The following is an 18,543-nucleotide window of genomic DNA, read 5'->3' on the forward strand; positions in this document are numbered from 1 at the left end:
GATTGCGAGGAGGCCTCCCGCTCCGTCCGCCGAATCGAGCAGTGCACTTCTTCTCCGTGCAGGCGCATGCACGTACACCGGAGGGAGCGGGCGTCTTCACATGAGCAAACATACCCTCCAGAACGAATGCCCTACGACTCGTTATACAAGTTGTTGTTGCCCATCATGCCCCTGGGCTCACGGTCGCTGCGCAACGATGTTCTCTCAGGTGTCGGGCTCTTTTCGCGCGCCTGAAGGACTTCCGAAGAATAGCAGCTGAGCGACCTCATCGCTGATGAGCGAACTCTTAAGGAATCGAGTATTCCCCATTCCCCTTGGGAACGTAACCACCCCCCCCGCTCACGCATGGGCAGGTGTGGGAGTTTTTCCGGACTGAGCCATACCGACTCAGGTTCACGTCACGAGTGGATCACCGATGAGGCAATGCTTCCGGAGCGCGTCCAAGGAACAAAAATTCACCTCCGTGGAACTAAATCCGAGACCCCCGATTCCTCCTCAATGACAAGGATCGACCCCTCCTGCGCCCCACCCCTTCAGAGATAGGATGAAAGGGAAAGGGAAGTACTTCTTCGCTAGATGATCGATATCTACGTGAGAATGTCCAATAGAGACTTACCGATTATACAAAAAGGACTTCTTAAAAAGCGAAGTCGTCCCCACCATCCTTGGTATCTTGAGCGGCATCCGGCCGACCATAATCGGCAGAAAAATTCTATCGTGAACCAAACCACCATGACAATCTCCATCTGCAGTAGGATGTAACTCGCCTTTGCTTCGTACGTGTCGATCGTTGCGAACACGCTCAAAATTAGACAGGCGAAGACCATGCAGAACCTGAAAATGGGAAAAAAAGTACATTAAGTACAAGTCTCCAGTGCGCGGCTCGGATCTATGAAGTGAGAAGCTTCTGGGTGCGGGTTCCTCCAGCCCCCTCCCCTCGGAGAAGCATCAAGCGCCTGCGGAGGCGAATATTCGAGAGTCGGCACCAAGCACCGAGTGAATTTTCACGCCACGCCGGTGCTCAACGATCGAGTCGAGCCGTTCTCTCCACCTCGTCCCCGCCTGCAAGGTCTTTGGGCCGACTCCATAGATCGACGTCATCGTTAGGTCCATATATATTTACGATCTTCCGATGTTCTCACTCAGCGGTGTGCTGTTGGCAGAACTCTCCAGGATTTTAGCATATACGATGCGGCGTCGATGACAACGAGCGGACGAAAGGAACGACGAAGACAGATAGGACACGGGGAGAAGAGAGGCATAACAGGACGGAACAGGATAGGGCAAGGCCTGCCTGACCGGACGTTGAGAGTCGCTATCATAAATCGAGTAACGTCATAAAAGCTTTGCTCGCCAACCGGCCGACCAACCTACCTGCCCATCGACCAGCAAGCCGGTCAGCCCCCAAGCAACTTGGCGAACGACCTCGACATTTTCTTCAACGGGAGGACAGCCTTCTTAGGGGATCGACCGACTCGGTTCAGGCAAGAATTTAGGGTCGAGGAGTATCGCAGACGATGTCGTCAAAAATTACGGTGCTTCGTTGTGGACATGGCCTCCTGTCCAGCAGCCGTCGTCAGCAAAGCCTCCCTCCTTCCCGGTGGTGCTGATGCCGGTGCCGCAGCAGATGCCACTTGGCTCGCGTGACCTGATCTTCTCTAAATCGTCCAGACTTGCCGCTAAATCCCGCTTCAAGGTCAAAAAAGACGTCTTTCCAGACGTAGGCTCTCCCGTCGGCGGAGTGTTGTCGTCGCGTCCCTACCCAACCGCGTCCGGAATGGGGAAGAATAAGGATTTCTTCTGGAATAGCATGTCCGGATCAGGAGCAAGTAGAGCGGATCCACCGGCATGTCAGATGGCTCCTCAGGTCAACTCGGTACGAACCAATGGTAGGAGGACAAGGATGCAGAATGGGAGACGCGGATGGTTTCGTCCGAGGTCAGCCGTTGGAAAACTCGGTTGCTTTGTTGGAACCCGACTACTGATATATGACCGACAGCGGAAAGTCTTAAAGCAGAGCATCACATTCAACTCACGTTGGAGCGGGGAAAGAAGAAAAATACATAGTGTAGGCCTCGAGGAGATTCCATGAATCTGTTGCCGCTACTCCGTGTCTGTCCCCGCCGAGAACCCTAGCGCAACATAAACTGCCCGTGAGCGCTTCGCCAGTCCTAAGAATATAGATTCAGTGGATATCTTCCGACTGTAGGAGGACGGTGGGGAAAACCGACGGAACGTTGGGAGCCGAGTTAACGGAAGTGAAAATCGAGCCGCTGTCGTCACAGCACCGGTCGAAAATGATGTCTCGTCTTGATACAGCCAGACCCGCGAAGCAGTGTCTAGAAATTGAGAAATCCATACTCTGCGATTCTGATTCGATGGGAGAGCGTGAATAATGTTCCCCGTCGGCCGATCATGAGTCATAAGGCGAAGTCGATGATTTTTATCCCCGTTCTTCTGTTGCTTCTTCCCCGTATCCATTTTCTTTTCCTCTCGGAGAGTTCCACCACCCGAGGCTCCCTCAAAGTTGGCACAACCGATTTTTATGGAGCGTTTTGGCTCGTCTGCCTAAACTCATTATGTCACGCTGCCACGTTCTGCATGCGTCGACGGTATCGGTGGAGAAATTCCTCCCCGAGCCTCTAGCAGCTGTGGACGCCATAGCCACACGCATACCGACCGACTGAGAGGAAGACAGCCATATACTTTGATCACAGGCTGCAGACGGCATGCTCAGTCGAGGTGTTTTCAGCGATGCTTCGTCTCGGTCGCAGCAACAACAAACTTCCCGGCTGTCATGAAGATGACACGTCTTCATCAGGTCCCTGCTTTGATACAACACAGTTATGTCTCCAGCCGACTTTGATTGCATGCTTGTACAAATACACCCCCAGCTATAACCAATAGCTGCCGATCACCATAGTATCTTTGCCTCATTTGCGAACTTATCAGGGATAATTTCTCCTCTTGACTCTTCCCCGAGTTCTATTTCCCCGGCGCGACGCATTGAAGTGCGGACTACTGCGTGCCGGTCGCGGGATGCAACATTCCGAAGATTACCGCCAACACATGGGCACAAGATTTCCGAGGCTTGTCCTCCCACATTCGGATATTCTCATCTTGGAGGAATGGGATGAAATCCAAGGACGGGGGAAGGTCTATACAAGAGAGTCCGCCGCCCGAATTCAGGAGAAATGAGCTGTCAACGCGTTGCTAGCGGGGTTTTAGCCGCTGTTCGAGAAGGAATGGATCTCGTCAGGCGGGGCCGTATCGCTCGTCGGGAACCGCGGCGGAGCTCCGCTGCGGACCTGTTGCGTGGTTCCGTCACCGGCCGTTCGGTCTCGTCTTCGGTCTCCGCGGGGAGGGGGTGCTGTGGCCGCCACCGAAAACCAACTCCGTGCCGTAGTCGGCGAATGACCGAGTGACGGTGCGAAGGAAAGGAAGTGTAAGACAGAACGGTCTAACGAGGCCGTCCGCGGGCTCTCAGTCAGCTGCCCACAAGAAGCCGGAAGGGAGGGAGATCCCGGAGAACTCCTCGATTCTCGAGGAGCTCGTACGCTCAGGGGATTCCACGGCGCTTCGCGTCGAGCACGTTCAATGCTACTCAAGTTCACGTATCAGCGACTAACCCTTCACTGATCGTGTAAGAAGTCGAAGGAATTGGCGCAAATTGATGAGCGGTCACCGAGGGAAAACGCATGAGGGCGGGAGCTGGTCCGGAGCCTCTGCTCGATCGTTGCTCGTCTTGGGTCTCGTAGGTCGAGCGGGAACATGAACATCCGATCTCGCCATCTGTTCCATTGCTAGGGCGATCCAGATGAATCCCTCGCTCCCTAAAAAGACGACGGGATCGACTCGGAAACCGAGAGCTTTCACGCCGTCTCCGTACAGCCCTCCCTAGGCGCTACAGAAAGCGCCGAGCATGGAGAAGTGTCACAACCAGATGCTGCCCGATCTAGTTTACGGCAGGGAACATTCTCTTTGCGGTCACGCCGGCCGGCCGTCGCGTCGGTCAAACAGACGAGCAAGGGTTCCGAGAACACTCCAATGTCGAGTGCATGGTGACCAGAATCTCGTTTTGTTGTGTTCGCCGCATGTGAATGACGATATCAAATGCTTTCGCGCCAGAACTCTGGCGCAGACGCCAGTGCTAAGAGTGACGTGACGCAATTCTGTGAAATGTATCGTATACGTATGTAGACACATTTTCGTACATATATATGATTGTGTACCCTTACTTTACATCTGAAGAGCATAAAAGTGATCCCGTGATGCCGAAATTCCCGTCGCTTTCGTCTCTCTCCATGTGTTCGTGAGAGCTCGCGGATTCCAAGCCTAATCAAGGTCGAGTCGGAACCCCCGGAAGTACGAACGGTTGGATTTCGAGCCTCGGTCCGCTTCCTTAGGCGTTGGGTTCCGCGGCATAGGCTCTCCGGGCACCCGGAAAGAGAGTCACTCAGTCATCAGACTGCATGAGTCCCCTGTGTCTCGGGAGAAGATTCTAAATATTTTGAAACAAACAGAGCAGCTGGATACAGAGCAAGATCCTGAAGAGCCGCGGGGGAAAAAAGGAAGAGCTATAAGCTTTCACTCAGTCGACTAGAAGGGACGACAGCCACGAGAGCGATTCAGAAGTCTCGTCTACGACTCTCGAGAGTGAAGAGACGAGCAAATGATTGCGACAGCCTCACTTCCCCCCTCTTCCGCCCTAGCCGCGCTCACTGTTCCGTCTTTCTCGTACTCCTTTCGGTTTTCCCCCGCTCCAGCTCGTGTTGCTCTTCATATATGTCCGACACGCGCTCAATCTTTTCTCCTTACGTCGCACTCAAGCGAACAGGGCTCTATTGGAGCTAGTAGTCTGCTCCGGCGATCGTAAGTCCACCACTGACAGACGGGAGATTTGTCTTTCAGGGCTTGACAGCTGAGTTATTGAAACGAACTAAAAAGTCTATGTTCGTCTTGTACGTGCTCACGTTTCCCTCACAAGTCCCGCGGCTGCTCCTCCGCGAGAGAATTTCCTGTCCTCCCGCCTAGCGGAGTCATCGCCTCCTTGATAAATATCGAGAGGTGGGAAATCGATCGCTCGGCGCGACTTTCGCCCGATAGTGAATTTGACCGCGTATGGGAATAGTTCGCTGAATGCTCTTTTCATGGAACCCATGAGCCGACCCCGAAATCTCGACTCCAATATCGTCCAACCCTCGGCAGCTGCTTCCGCTTTCCTTTTACCCCATTCCGTCGGAACACGAGGCTACTGGGCTGCGTCGAAAAGGCCACTTGGCCGAACTCTCAGGGAAAGTTAACTTTGTCCGAATTGTCGAACTAGGTACGATCGTCGTACCATCGTTTTGCCAAGGACGGACGGCGACGGCTCTACGCGGTCGCGGATCTTGAGGGTTGCGATCTTACGGTCACAATACGCCGCGTATCTGGAAGGTGTATTGTTCCCGTATGGTGTTACTCCGATTAAATTATCGACTCTCCGTGGAGAAGATATCGAAGAGAACTGATTTCTCTCGGCTGGTTCGTCAAGGAAGGCCGCACGAGGATCCCGATCGGACATGTGATCGAGGAGGCGAGTCGATGAGTCTCAGGCGGTCCCCGTTGATCGCGGAAAACTTTAGACCGAACTCCTCGCTCGAGAAATCCGTCGTCGAACACGGGAAACCATACAAAGTGAATCGTGTGCATGAGCCCCAGCTTGTCAACGCAAGCCCGTAGGAGTCTATGTCGCCGGGAAAGGCCGCCGAGTCTAGCTGAGGGCGTGATAGGATTAGCTGGTAAGAGCGCCAAAGTTTCTGAAAATGTCAACTCAGACGAGAGGCAGCGAGCCAGGTGGAGCGTTGCAGCCGGAGAATCGTACAGCAAGACTGCCAAGAAAAAGGATTGACGAAGTTAGCCAGTAAACAAACACAAAAGACCTTAATGAAATTCCTCCCAGCACACGATAGAATTTTCCGTCACCGCATCGATAGACTCGCGTCAGGGAGTTGCGAGTGGAGAGTTTCGGTCGAGCTCTCCCTCGGCCGCATCGAATTCTATCGGCTGGTCTCCGACCCGAAATTCGGGATTGTTGTTTGATGAATTCTCCACACGCCGCCGCTGCAGGGCGAAGGACCGTTGAGTGAGAACCGTCTAATCGAAAACTTCAAACAAGTCGTATGACGGATCCCTTCGTCACGTCAAAAACAGGACAGGTCGACAACTTTCCCAGCTCTTGCATTCAGGTAATACGTCGATGGAGAACAAGAGCGTGGCATCCGGAGAAGCGGTTCAGGAGAGAGGAAGAAGCTCTCAGGGGGAAAACAAATCGATGTCGGCGCTCGCTCGTGAAATCTGGCAAAGAAAAAACAAACCAGAAAGCGAGAGAGCCGACCAGGGGCTTTCCTTCAGGATTTGCGTCCTGGAGCGTTCCGTCGGAGAGGCTCTTAGGAATGAGCGAGATGAATAATAAATCCCTCCGATGTACCGAGAAGGGGAACGTACATATGTATAGTCATTCTCTCTGGGCGCATGCCCCGGATGAGCCGAACTCGGGGGGCAAGAAAAATAATGATCTGTGGAGAACTCATTCTTCCCCGGACACATTCCGAATTCGTTTTCTACCCGTTCTTCCAAAGCAAAAGATCTGATTTTGAGCCTGACTAGGAAATTAGCTCTGTTTCACTCGCTCTGAGATGAACTGCCAGCGATTTGAAACGATTGTTCACACTTCCAAGATGCTGAAATTAGGAGAATGAGATTCATGCGGCGCGGCGGTGCGGTCTACCCAGACCCAGACCGTCTTCACGCCTCCCGCCAATCCCAGGATGCCATATCGGCGTTGTCTAGCAGTACTGTTCGTTATCTCAGGCGGCGAGCGAGCGTAGAAAGAAAACAAAAACTCAATGGCGTGAGAAAAAGAGGTCGCCGGAAATGTGGGCGCTCCGACCCTCAATATGACGAGGTGGAGGAAAGGGCGAACCCGAGCGGGAGCATACGAGCGGTAGCAGATTTCCACAACTATGCGGAAGTCCGCGGCAAGCTATGGTGCCGAAGGCATCGCGACCACGGACTGGACGGTGAGAGGACGTAATGGAACTGTGCCGCTCCCACGATAAGAACGCAGGCTGCCGTTTGCCCTGGGCAATCATTAACAACTCTAGCTTATTCACAACCGATGCAGGCAGTCGCCGCAGTTCTTCTACCCGATGTACCAAGATTCGCTCATCGATAAAGGAACAGTCAATATACATGCTACACGCCTGTAGAGTCATTCGGTCCAGAGCCAGCTGCCAGCCTCGATTCTTCTCCTGAGTACTTTCGCTTTTCGGAAAAACTTTCGCGAAAACTCGCACAGAAGACTCAATGCGGACACGCACTCGCGAAAAACATCTCATCCAAAAGCCCACTTCTCGTTAAGCTTCCGCTCCTGAACCTCATCGACAGCATCGTCATGAACTATGAGGAAACGAGGTCACTGAGTTGCTGCCATCGCCATCGGGGGAGTATTCTCGGTTAATAGCGGAAGCTGACTGTTGCTCCCGATCCCTCATTCCTCGGAGCCCTTCGTTTCTTATACTTAATGTTCCGGAGAAATCGTGATGAAACATTAAGAAAAAGGTATAACATCCGGTATCGGGATTTCCCTCAATGCGGGTCCGCTTCCTGGACTTAGTGAGAGAGTAGAGGACTCGACGACATCCCCGGCGTTCTGAGCTAGCCTTTGACGCTCCCAGGAAGTTCTCGCCTCACAGTAAGTCCATACAGTGTTGGAATTACGCGCGGGTACTCACGCGGAAAAGGTCACTAGCGAGCGATGTTTTTTTAGAGTGATATTTTTTCTGGATTTCCTGGTACATTCTCCAGAGGCCTCTCGAGCTCACCGCTTCTGGCGGAAGCTCTGAAAGGTTTCTAGCTTTGTGAGAGGTCTGCAAGCGAAATCTCTCGCATCATAGAGGAGGACGATCGTGCAGCGAATTTCGACTCCGAACTTTGGGAGGAAAAGGGAGACCCTGCTTCGACGAGCCCCAATAACTTTTCGGCGCTACATGGGAACTTACGGGAAGCCAAGAACTCCTGGTCGGTCCTAAAGCTCCGATCCGAAGGAGACCCGGAACTTTTTCTACTACACGAGGAAATCGGCAAGCGAACACGCGAAAGATCAAGCGGTGGATTTCAAAAAGTCTCTAGCCGTCTACGTTCTCCCCGTGTCACCAGGTGAGGTTGATGGATATTCCGGGATCTCGTGACATGGTGATAAACTGAACATGAATTGTTCAGGTCCCATACACGAGTCCCACGCATCGGACTCGAGAGAGACCTTTGTCTTTGGGATTACCACGAGACAATGGCTTCATCCGTTCCTCGTGCAGAGCGCAATATTCTGAATAGAGTGGAAGCCCACAATGGAGTAACATGAGACTTTTTGAGGCCGGATTCCCCGGCTGAGAGCGATGATGACGGTCTTCACGTGGTCCGTTCTCCCAATCGAACATCCGCCTACGTATTCGCGTGAGCCGTCGTCGTAACGCGAAAGTTCCATGAAATTTCAGTCTATCGGCCGCCATATTTTCAGGAGGGCGTTCGGCTGACGAATGACCATTCATCTCGCTCCACGTATAATCCATGAGCATAAGGTGTCAATTCCGAGCGTTTCTTCTCCGACAGAGACGAGCGGCTTCCACGCCTCCAGCTTCAGATCGATGGAATAGATTTCCACTCGCGTAGGCACATGTGTATGGTCGTACGTACCTCCACGTCGATCAGATGCGAAGCTCTCCAGACTGGGGGGATCGCTTGCTCGCGTTCTCGAACAATAATTGATCACCTTCGGAATGATCCCACGCTTCGCTCGGCCTCGACTTCTGCCTTCAAGGTCCTCCGTCGATGAGGGGAGGCTCCTCGAGTGCGAAAAAATCTGCGGGCCGTCTCGGATTTCCGTCCAACTTCTCTCCCGATGAGAATTACTTGACGAGCTTGGTCGTCGCATCATCGAAGGACTGCGATACAATTCACCGTCTCGAACCGAGCGACAGTTGTGCAATTATTAGAGGGCCATAGACAGGCATTCGGCAAGACTCTAAGGACGCCAGCTCGACGTCACCTTGTAACAGAAAGCTTAACACTGGACCTGGGGAGCAATCGAGCCCTCAGATGGAGCGCAGAATGAGCTCAGCGAGAAATTAGGCGCTCCAGTATGAACTCCACAGCAAATCACTCGTACCGACCTCAAGCTGGTGCGGCGGCGTAACTCGCCGTAGGACAGATTCCAAAGTGAGCATCCATAACGCTAGTCCGGGGCATTTTTGAGAGACAACGGTACCCTATGTCACTCGGAAGAATAGCCGAAGGGAATGAGCCTAGAGAGCGAACGTCAACGCATATCGCTGCCCGCGAAAGAAGAAAGAGGAAATCTGTAGCCAGCTGGTCGGTTTCTCCGTCTTTTCATCGACAGCCCAGATGATGGCTCGCGTGGATGCCTGTACTGTCGGAGCGTAATCCCGAGTGGAGACGTCCGTACAGAACAACGATACGGTCGGTTTCAGTATACAGATATCATCCGAGGGAATCGCGGGGCTTGCATCCTCGTCCTTTCCTTCGGCCACTTGTGCGCCCAGTTAATCAGTCGCTTGTCGAATGGAATACGGCTACGGAGCTATAAAGAGTCTCGTCCGAGATCAGTGGCGCCCATTCTGTGCTCAGTGGCCGGCGGCGAGCACAATGCGATCAGGCATTCATGGGGAACATTGCCTAGCCGTTCGCCCGACCTACGTACATACGTCGCTATAGTACTGCGACGTCTTTCCGCTCCGAATGCCGCAACTTATCCTGGTATTGCGTTCGAAGTATTGCACATCACTCCGATGATTGCCGATCCGTTTCCCGGTCGTGCCGGAGACATCGAAAGCCCGAGTCGCAATCTTATTGCGAAAATTGGTGTTCATTATCTACTTGCTTTATTGGTCTGGAATTCCCTCCTGAACGTCGTTGATGAGTTCTTTGCACAAATCCTCGAATCAATCGGTGGATTCTCAGACAGAACTCCATCCCATCTGGCTTGTTTACAGCGGTGGACGGCTGGGGGAATCCCTCCGGGATTCGTTTCTGGAGGAGACGAGCACTCCATTGTGATACAAACGGAGATTGATCGAGCGAGCCGCCGGACGACCGGATCGTATAGTCGAAGACCGAGTCATATCGAGAGGAAAAATTAGGACGAATGGAAACGGACGATGCGACTCGTTCTAGAAGTGGGAGCGTGATTGGCGGATCCGCACAGCCGCGGCTAGGGATCACGTCGTCCCACTCGCAGCACAGATGGAAGTCGAAGGAATTGTCGCCTACATCTCTGCCGCCGATGCGACGTCGGTCGAGCTCCTGTTCATTGATTAGGAGCAGACCCTTGTGGCGAGGGCAGTCACGTATACAATACCCTGGAACTTATGAGACCGTTGGGCAGTAAACGATCCTCCCACCAAGCCGCATGGATACTTTCGACCGAATGAGCGTCTGGGCTGACACTCGATCTCCAGCAGTACGTTCGAAACCCATCCGATTCCATGAGGGATGAACTTCTCGCTCTGATCGCTCCCGACCCCAGGTTCGCGAGCCGGGCTTTTTGCTGCTCGAATGGTAGTATTCCATTCCAAATCGAAAATCTCCTCTTTACCGTCTAACCTCGTACGGAGACGCTTGAAATCTTCCGACGACTTGATTCTGATCGCGAAGAGGGATCTCTGGTATGGGAATCAAGAAGCAATCGATCGGAAGGAGCGAAAGACAGCTGTTCCATAGATGAGCCTATCTCTCGAAATTTCCCTCCTAACCGTCTGTTCCGTAGTGATCGCCAGTCTCAAGTTCAGTGAGCCGACTCATCCGGTGGCCCATCGGATCCCCTTCTGAAGCGAGAGAACTAGTTCCGGAAGTTGAGCGTCTATCCCTTTTCGCCTGACAGACCTCTAGATAGTCTCGAGAGACTCTGAAGCGAAGAACCTAAGTTACCTCTCGCCCCCCTCCCCCCTCAAGTCGTCTTGGCATCCTCCTCCTCCCTTAGAGCCCGAGTTCAATGAGCTTCGCACCCATTATTCTGCTGGTTGCACTTTCGAACTTGTTGTGCCCTGGACCCGGGCAGAGTTTCGTGAAAGAAAGATGGCTGACTATCAGTTTCTACCCGGAGTTTTTCCATCGAGGTATTCCGAGGGATCGGAACGATTGCGATTCGAGTCGGACATCACGACAGCACCAGAGCAGGGTCTTCCCATGCCCGAACCCATTTGGAGCGTCTCCGCGTCGAATCGTTATGTATGAGGCGTTCCTCTGATTGAGATCCCCGGTGCGTTCCCGGCGAGAATTATTTCGGAGCTTTCTTTCAAATAAAGAGTTCCTCTCTCGAAAGCTCTGCGTCGCTCATTCATCAGGGAAACTTGAGAGTCAGACGAGCTACCGGAGCAAAGTATCAGATAAAAAAGGTTGGCGGAAGATGGACGAGGGAATGGCTTGCGCATGGCAGACCGCAACGTGCCAGGGTCCGACGGCGGAAGGGCTCTGTCTTTTTGACGTTTTCCGAAGGAGCGTTTAGTCGAAGTGAACGTTTCAACCTCCTGCGACTCCAAGGAGTCCGAATTCGTGCAAATAGGAGGGAGGGCAATGATCGGCGACTATCCTCGATACCCTGCGAGAGCTCACGGAGACTCTTCCGTCCCGATCGACCAAAATTCGCTCATGCAACACCGTGCAAATCCAGTGACATCGCCTATTCGGTTCCATTGCAATTCGTTCAGGGAACGGCAGCCGGAGCTTGCGTTCGATGAATATACTCGTCTTCACGCAGGGGAATTCATGAGGACAAGATGCTCAGCTTGGCCTCCGCGCCTCATTCCTCAATACAGGAACCGCACGGAGGGGATTACCAGAGAGGAATAGAAATCCGCCCTCTGGATTCAGGAAAGGCGCATACCGCCAATCTCGCGGAGACGCCTCCGTGCCTTCTTAGGGGGGAAACTCAATCAGGCTGGATGTATCGTTCACACGCATGGGACTCCTTTGAGGGGTTCGTCCGTGAGGATTCGGAATCGTTTCCAGCACAAGGAAGTCGGAGCTCAGCTAAGGTGCATCTGTAAGAATCCTCCTCGAGTCTTTGAAAGTGTGCGGAAGATGTCATCAAGGCTTCGAAACGCGAGCGACATAGGAAAACCGAACGGTTCCCCCCTGATCCGGTATTGTCATCGTCGCCGGTCAGAAAAGGTCGTGCCCTCCCCACGCCATCTTGTGCAGAGACCAACAAGAGCCACACAGGTGTCGCCGAGCAGCGATTACACATGGAGCCGATTAGGCAGTACAGAGCTCCTAATGAGAAGTCGGGAGAATGACGGTGTCAAGATATTGCAGTGCTCGTTTTGTTCGTTCGCAGTGAAATATTTTCCAATTTACCGCCTCGCTAGAGAATTCCCTCCCCCCGAGTCTCACCGCGGTAAGTGCGCGCACACGCCCTCGTCTCCGCCTTGCCTACTCCATTCCGAAGTAGACATCTTCCTTCGTCCGCGCGTTCGCCCGCCCTCCCGATCCGCAATCTAAGCGACTGAGAGTTGAAACTCCATGCCGTGCTCATATTCAAGTTGTCAGACAGTCGGCCTTGCCTGCTCTCTGTCAGTCGAACGGCTCTCCGGGCGATCACGGGGAGCCTACCAAATGAATTCCGGAATCCAATCACTCGCTCTATTCCTTGGTTAGGAGGGGGCAGCCACTGGACTGCCCCGGCCAGATGATCAGAAGTCGTGATGATCGTATCGTTGACGATTCCAGGGCTTCGGCGTCGATGAGAGTTCGCATAATAACCAAGATCAAATATCGCGATCGATCCCGCGCCAAAGAGTCCGAGGGACACGGGAGAGTCCGAGGGACACGGGAGAGTCCGAGGGACACGGGAGAGTCCGGCGGCAAATGTATCGGGCTTCCGTCCCGACGTGACCGACATCTTGGAGTGAGAATCGTGTGAACAGAGCGATTCCATCTCAAAATTGATGGGGCAATTTTTATCTTTCCAGTTAGGCGACGCAGCTTGTGTGTCAAACCCTCATTCTCGAACGAAAGCCATGAAGGAAACTCGGAATCCACAGCGAAAAGAGGTACACATTTTTTGACGTTCCGACAGTTTTTTCGGGGGGGGGGGGCCGGAAGGCACGCGCCTGAAATGCCATCCCCTGATATACGACTGGCCATAAGGGGAGACATGCCGGCGCCGACTTGGGGTCTACTACGGAGAAGTAGAATCCTTATCCTCTCGGCACTACGGCGGGCGGCTTGACCTCCGACGTTGTTTGTACGATCTGAGCGGGGAGCTTATTGGGAAAAAGCGACGGACAACTACACGAGAGCACAACTCCAACTAAATACGGTCTGTAGTCCCTTAATCGTCGGGGGCGAAGGCAGTCAATGAATTAGGGGGAGGGCGATCTGAACGAGCGTTTGATGCAAATTCTATCGACGGAAACTTGGCCGGTCGGCTAGCCCTCCTCTACGATCGTCCTTCCCTTCCGACTCGAGCCTGCTAAGCGTCAGCGAAGAGAGCGTGAGGCGAAGCTTGAACTGGCGGACAATTCCTGGAGTTGATTGATATCCTATCGGCGAGGACCCGAAGCGGACAATTTCAGCCGTTCGAGGAGGGGTGTCCAGATTCCGGAGAATCCGACCGTTTCGGGAAACTTCAGCTCACAAGGAGTTGATGGCGAGCTCCCTGGAGCGAAGCCTTGAAGATGGATCCGTTTTACACAAGAACTACCTTTCCTCAGAGCTCAAACTCACGCTCCTGCAGGTCACTCAGGAGGAAGACCAGACCATACATTTGGCGGTGACGCCCTCATTCGGAGTCTCTCGCTAAGAGCTTTGCCTGGCGAGAGTGAGGACGCTTGATACTTAGCGCGCTCAGTGCTGATTTCTTGGACCGAAAAAATGTAATCAAGGGCTGAATGACCTGGTTGGGGAGAAGGGAGCAGTACATTCGGCTTACAAGAAAAAACGACAGTCCTGCGGAAGACTTTACAGCTCAAGTACGGATAAACTGTTCCGAGGGTTTCAAGTGCGGCTACGCGAGATGGGACCGTCACTCCACTTCCCGCATTTCCGACATATGATTTTTGAAATGTGAGCCCTTCCTTCCGCTTCCTCGAAGTGGCCTGAGACCTTCGAGGAGTCAGATCAGGAGTCATGTCGAATCTGAACGATTCCAGCAGAGGCCACGGATGACGGAACCGATGACGAGTTTCCGATGTCGAAGTCTAATTATTATCGAGGTCGAAGGAATCGGACAAAGTCGCTAATGACTCTTGGAGCCCATTGGATCCAATTGGGGACTGACTCTTGTTGAGCGTCGATACGTAGGCTCGGGCAGAATTTTCCCAGGGGATCATCCATGGGACCTCCCGGATGATTTTGCGCTCCGCGACAATCCGCTGAGGCCGAGAATCGAGATTTTAAATAGGCTCACCGACATAGGAAGACCAGAGAGGTGTCAGAAAAATAGATGGATTGCACTGGTTGCTCTGCACCGCTCCCCCGTTAATCTATCCATACCTGTGTTCGACCGACTTGCCGGCGCGGGGAGTCGTTTTTTGCACACCGGCGGCCCAGATAGGAAGATCGATACTCCTCCGGCAGATGCATTACCTCTCAGACTCCGCTTGTTCTCGACGTGTCTCTGATTTCTCCCTGGCGAGGAGCTACAATCTCGGGGATTCTGATCGAAGGTCAAGCGGCGAGTGATATCCGATGTTTTCGCATTCACTCGGCAAGATCCTCTCAGTGCTACGATGAGAGGGATGGAAAATGTTCATTGCGATATGGAGAGTGATAAACACAAAGTACTGCTCGAGGTATCCGAAGTTCACCTCGCTCTCGGCGAGGCGAAATAACCGCACCTTTCACCCGCGACCCCACGTGGCGGAGTCAGCTATTGCGGAAGAGCTCTTTATAGGAGTCGTTTAAGAGCTCCCCGCGGCTATCTAGACGAATTGAGCAATTTACAGGGGACGGTTGGTGAACTCGGACGAGCTGACGATCCATTTTTTTTCACTTTCTGCCATCTTCCTCCAACATTTCCTGAACCCTCTGATCCGCTGGATGTCGACTCCAGTACGGCGAGAAACTTCAGAAATTGTCCACGCGGAAGGTCTTCCAAGGAAAGAAGCCGGAATGGGCGCACGTCCGGTGAGGATAAACGTTATCTCTCAGCGCGGCTTTCCCAAGTCAGACTCGGCCTCAACAGAAAAATCGATATCTTCACCTCTCCGCTGCTCTATTCCGAGAGTCGGGCGAAACTCCTCGGCGGAATTCGAGCCCAGAGCGCATCCTCGTGAAGTGAGAGAATCGATTGAGACATTACGTGATATACATTCAGGGAGACGTCAGGGGAACGATCGAAGGAACACGGCCTAATCGTATCTGTAGCGCGAAAACATCAAGCGAAGTCGCCACGACCTCTGTTCGGAGGCTGTCGGAGTATGCTGACATCCATAGTTTGTTCGGGAGAAGTCGAAATGTTGGAGGATTCGGAGGCTCGTCCGCTTCAGTGTGTATTTTTCGGCGGGGATAGATTCTCTAGGCTTCCGGATGTCACTCAAGCGAAATGTTGCATCATTCATTGAGAGCGTTTTGACGTGAGAAAGTTTCCGATTTCGCCCAAGGTCCTGATCACGAGTATTTGGCGACGTATGAGATCCCGCTCCATGCCAGCGAGAGCATTCATGCAATGGCGGAGCGGGACGAAGCAGCGCGCATGGCGAATTGTGTTGGCGCGTTCCCCCCCGGAGAATCCATGTCTTCCGAATCCATTCAACATAAATTCCATAAATGGCGACGCTTGACGGGAATTTACGCCACTGTATTCATGCAATAAACATCGACGTCACCGAGGACTTGAATGAGTTATAGGGGGACGAGTACACGCAATTCAACGGTTGCGCAAATCTGTAGTGGGAAAAATTCGAAATTCCATCGCAGAACACGACTGCCTCTCCTGACAGTGACCGTGGTTCTGATTGTTTCGCAAATTCGGCCTCGTTCGATGTGACGCATGAAATGAGCTATTCATGGTCCGCTACCCGCAGAAGGAACCTGTCTCGATCTCATGAAGTCGTTGCGGCTCCACTCCGCGTTCCCATCCCGCGCGAGTCTCGATTTGTTCTCCTGTGGACCCATCGTCGATGCCGCCGCATTTTTCTTTCCTCGGTAAAGAGAGCCTGTGGCCGAAACAGGAATGCGAAAAGCTGGTTCGACCCTCTTTGGAAGCTATCAGCGACTACCAATTTCTAAATGGAAGCCCTTGACATGTCGCGTGACTCTGCGGTCACGCTGCACCGATCCGCACTGCACGCGGACCTATAGCGATAGCGTCGTCTTTCAGTCGGACATTCGAGAGCAGAAGCATGTCCTCGGCAGAGGACAATCGTTTGGCAGAGGCCCGGATCGCCTGACATCGATTCGAGCCAAACAGCGACGGACGACGCAAGAAAACATCGTCTTCGCATTCTGCCTGCGAGGATTCGGCTTCCGGAAGTCCGCCTGCCTCCACCGTCCGCGTTTTCCCCGGAAGGAATGCCGATTATAGAGAGCGACGTGAACAACAACAAACAGAACGAACGGATCAGATAGGGGAAAAAAGATGGCGAATCGCTCAAAGCAGAGTCCGAAAGGTCGCGTGGCGGCTCAAACCACAGAAAGCTTTCAGTGTCGTCCACTGATCTTCCTCCTGCGTGAGCGAGCTCGCCGCCGGCCGGAGAGCGATGGTATCCTGAACCATCAAAGATCTGTGGACCCACCATCAATAGCGGGAGGTTTCCTTGGAGGTTTTCGAGTAGCCTCGCCTTGTAGTATTCCCGAATCCATGCCAGGAGTATTTTTGAAGTCAGATCTTCATCGATCTACGTGAACAAAATCTTGGAATACCGATTGGGGCGACGAAATAAATATAATGATCATTATTATTATTCGTCCACATTGGGTCCGGCCGTCCAAGGGGCGTGGCTTCAGAAGTGCTTGCGACTTGCGTCGGACCGGAAGCAGCGGGGGCGCTCTGAAGTGAGAGGCAGTAGCATACCCAGGGCAGAGGCCAAGGGGCCGAGCCCCCTCTTTCCCCGAAAACTTCCGGTCGCAATACTGGAGCATGGGCCGCGTCATCGTTTCCAAGTCATGCATTCCCCCCTCAAAATCCGATCTTTCCCCCACCCCGCCTCCGAAAAAGCTGAGCACGCCCCTGAGGAGAGGTGGACGAACGGAGAGAGACGCAAAGTTCGAAAGCAGGAAGTATGAAGCGAAAAATTGGGCTGACTCTACTCTGCATTTGGCACTCGTTTGCTCTTGTTGGTGCAATATTAACTATCGCGGGCTTTGTCATCTGTAGCCATCTGCGCGTTCGGTTGACCATCACCATATAAATTGTTACAAGTCTTCTGAGGGTTAGACGCGGGAGGTTTTGATGAGACGTGGGAACGGAGGCGGCGGACAGGAAAAAGAGCCGGACGAGCGAGTGCAAGATCGCCAAGGAAATAAGAAGGTCAGGTCTGTTCTTGACGCTGAGAAGTTCTTCCTGAACTTTGTGATGCCTCTCAGCTCTCCGAAGCGGAGCACAATTCAAAGCTCGTTGAGTGTCGAGCACTCGGCGCCCGCAGCCTTCGACAGAGCCGAGTCATTGAACGAGTGAATACCTGTGTTCAAGCGTCTGCTCCCCAGCCTTACGGGACTGATTCCAAAAACGGAGAACTGCCACCTCGCCAGACCCCGTGGAGTCGCGACGGAAAGGTCATCATCTGTTGAGCGAGTATCTTTGAGAGCATAACTCGCGGCATATCAAGGCGCGGACCGAGCGATCTCGTGTCTCTGGCGAGAGATATGAGGGAGGTCTAAAAACTGGGTTATCCTGACGGTGGAGGGGGGAGGATGAAAGGGACTCAATTACTTCGATGTGGGTTGCAGGAAACCTCGAAAACTTCATTGACAGCGCGGACAGCCAGCTCGAGCCGCCGCGCCGAAAAGGGGAGGAGACGGCGCCGACGAAGGCAAAGCTCGTCTCCGAATATTCGACGGAAGAGAGGAGTGAGAACTTCTCCCCTCCAAATAAGGGATCCTTTATAGTCCTCTCATTTGTCCGACGCTCCTGTTCTCCGCTGACCAAAGGTTCTGGCTCAGCAGTGTAACCTGCTGTAGATCTTCACGGAACCGCTCCTGGCTCGGGGTTTCTTCTCTTTTCGCCGTGCTGCTCACCTTTTTCCGCTTCGTTACACCTAACGGGATCCTCACACCGCAGCTTCGATAGTTTCCCACGTACTGTGACTCAGTTGCCCACCAGAAATTTATTCGAAGGATTCGAGCTTTTGCCTACCCGTCGCTAACATCGAGTCTCCTTCCAGACGCGTACAGTGCGGGACCTAAGTCTTGTTTTCCTCATTCGATTCGATTCGATGGTAGCATGTGGCGGACGGTCTGTATTACAGAAAGGAACTCCCATTGAATCGTAATTGATATCGTCTCAAGCAGACGCCGCGCCCCATCAACAACGTCAGCTCGAATCAA

The 18,543-nt window shown here is 53.1% G+C and overlaps 1 protein-coding gene across 1 annotated transcript in view; it reads right to left on the bottom strand.

Moving 5' to 3' along the window:
• The window catches only part of KCNQ (KCNQ potassium channel), a 92,178-nt gene that overhangs the window by 28,158 nt on the left and 45,477 nt on the right, over nt 1-18,543 (bottom strand). Inside the window, exon 2 of the mRNA XM_029112903.1 lies at nt 617-834. Within this exon, the coding sequence (XP_028968736.1) occupies nt 617-834 (218 nt within the window). The remainder of the gene's footprint in view (nt 1-616; nt 835-18,543) is intronic.

This window comes from Galendromus occidentalis, unplaced genomic scaffold (assembly GCF_000255335.2).
Source record: "Galendromus occidentalis unplaced genomic scaffold, Mocc_1.1 scf7180000077533, whole genome shotgun sequence".
Classification (NCBI taxonomy): Eukaryota; Metazoa; Arthropoda; class Arachnida; order Mesostigmata; family Phytoseiidae; genus Galendromus; species Galendromus occidentalis.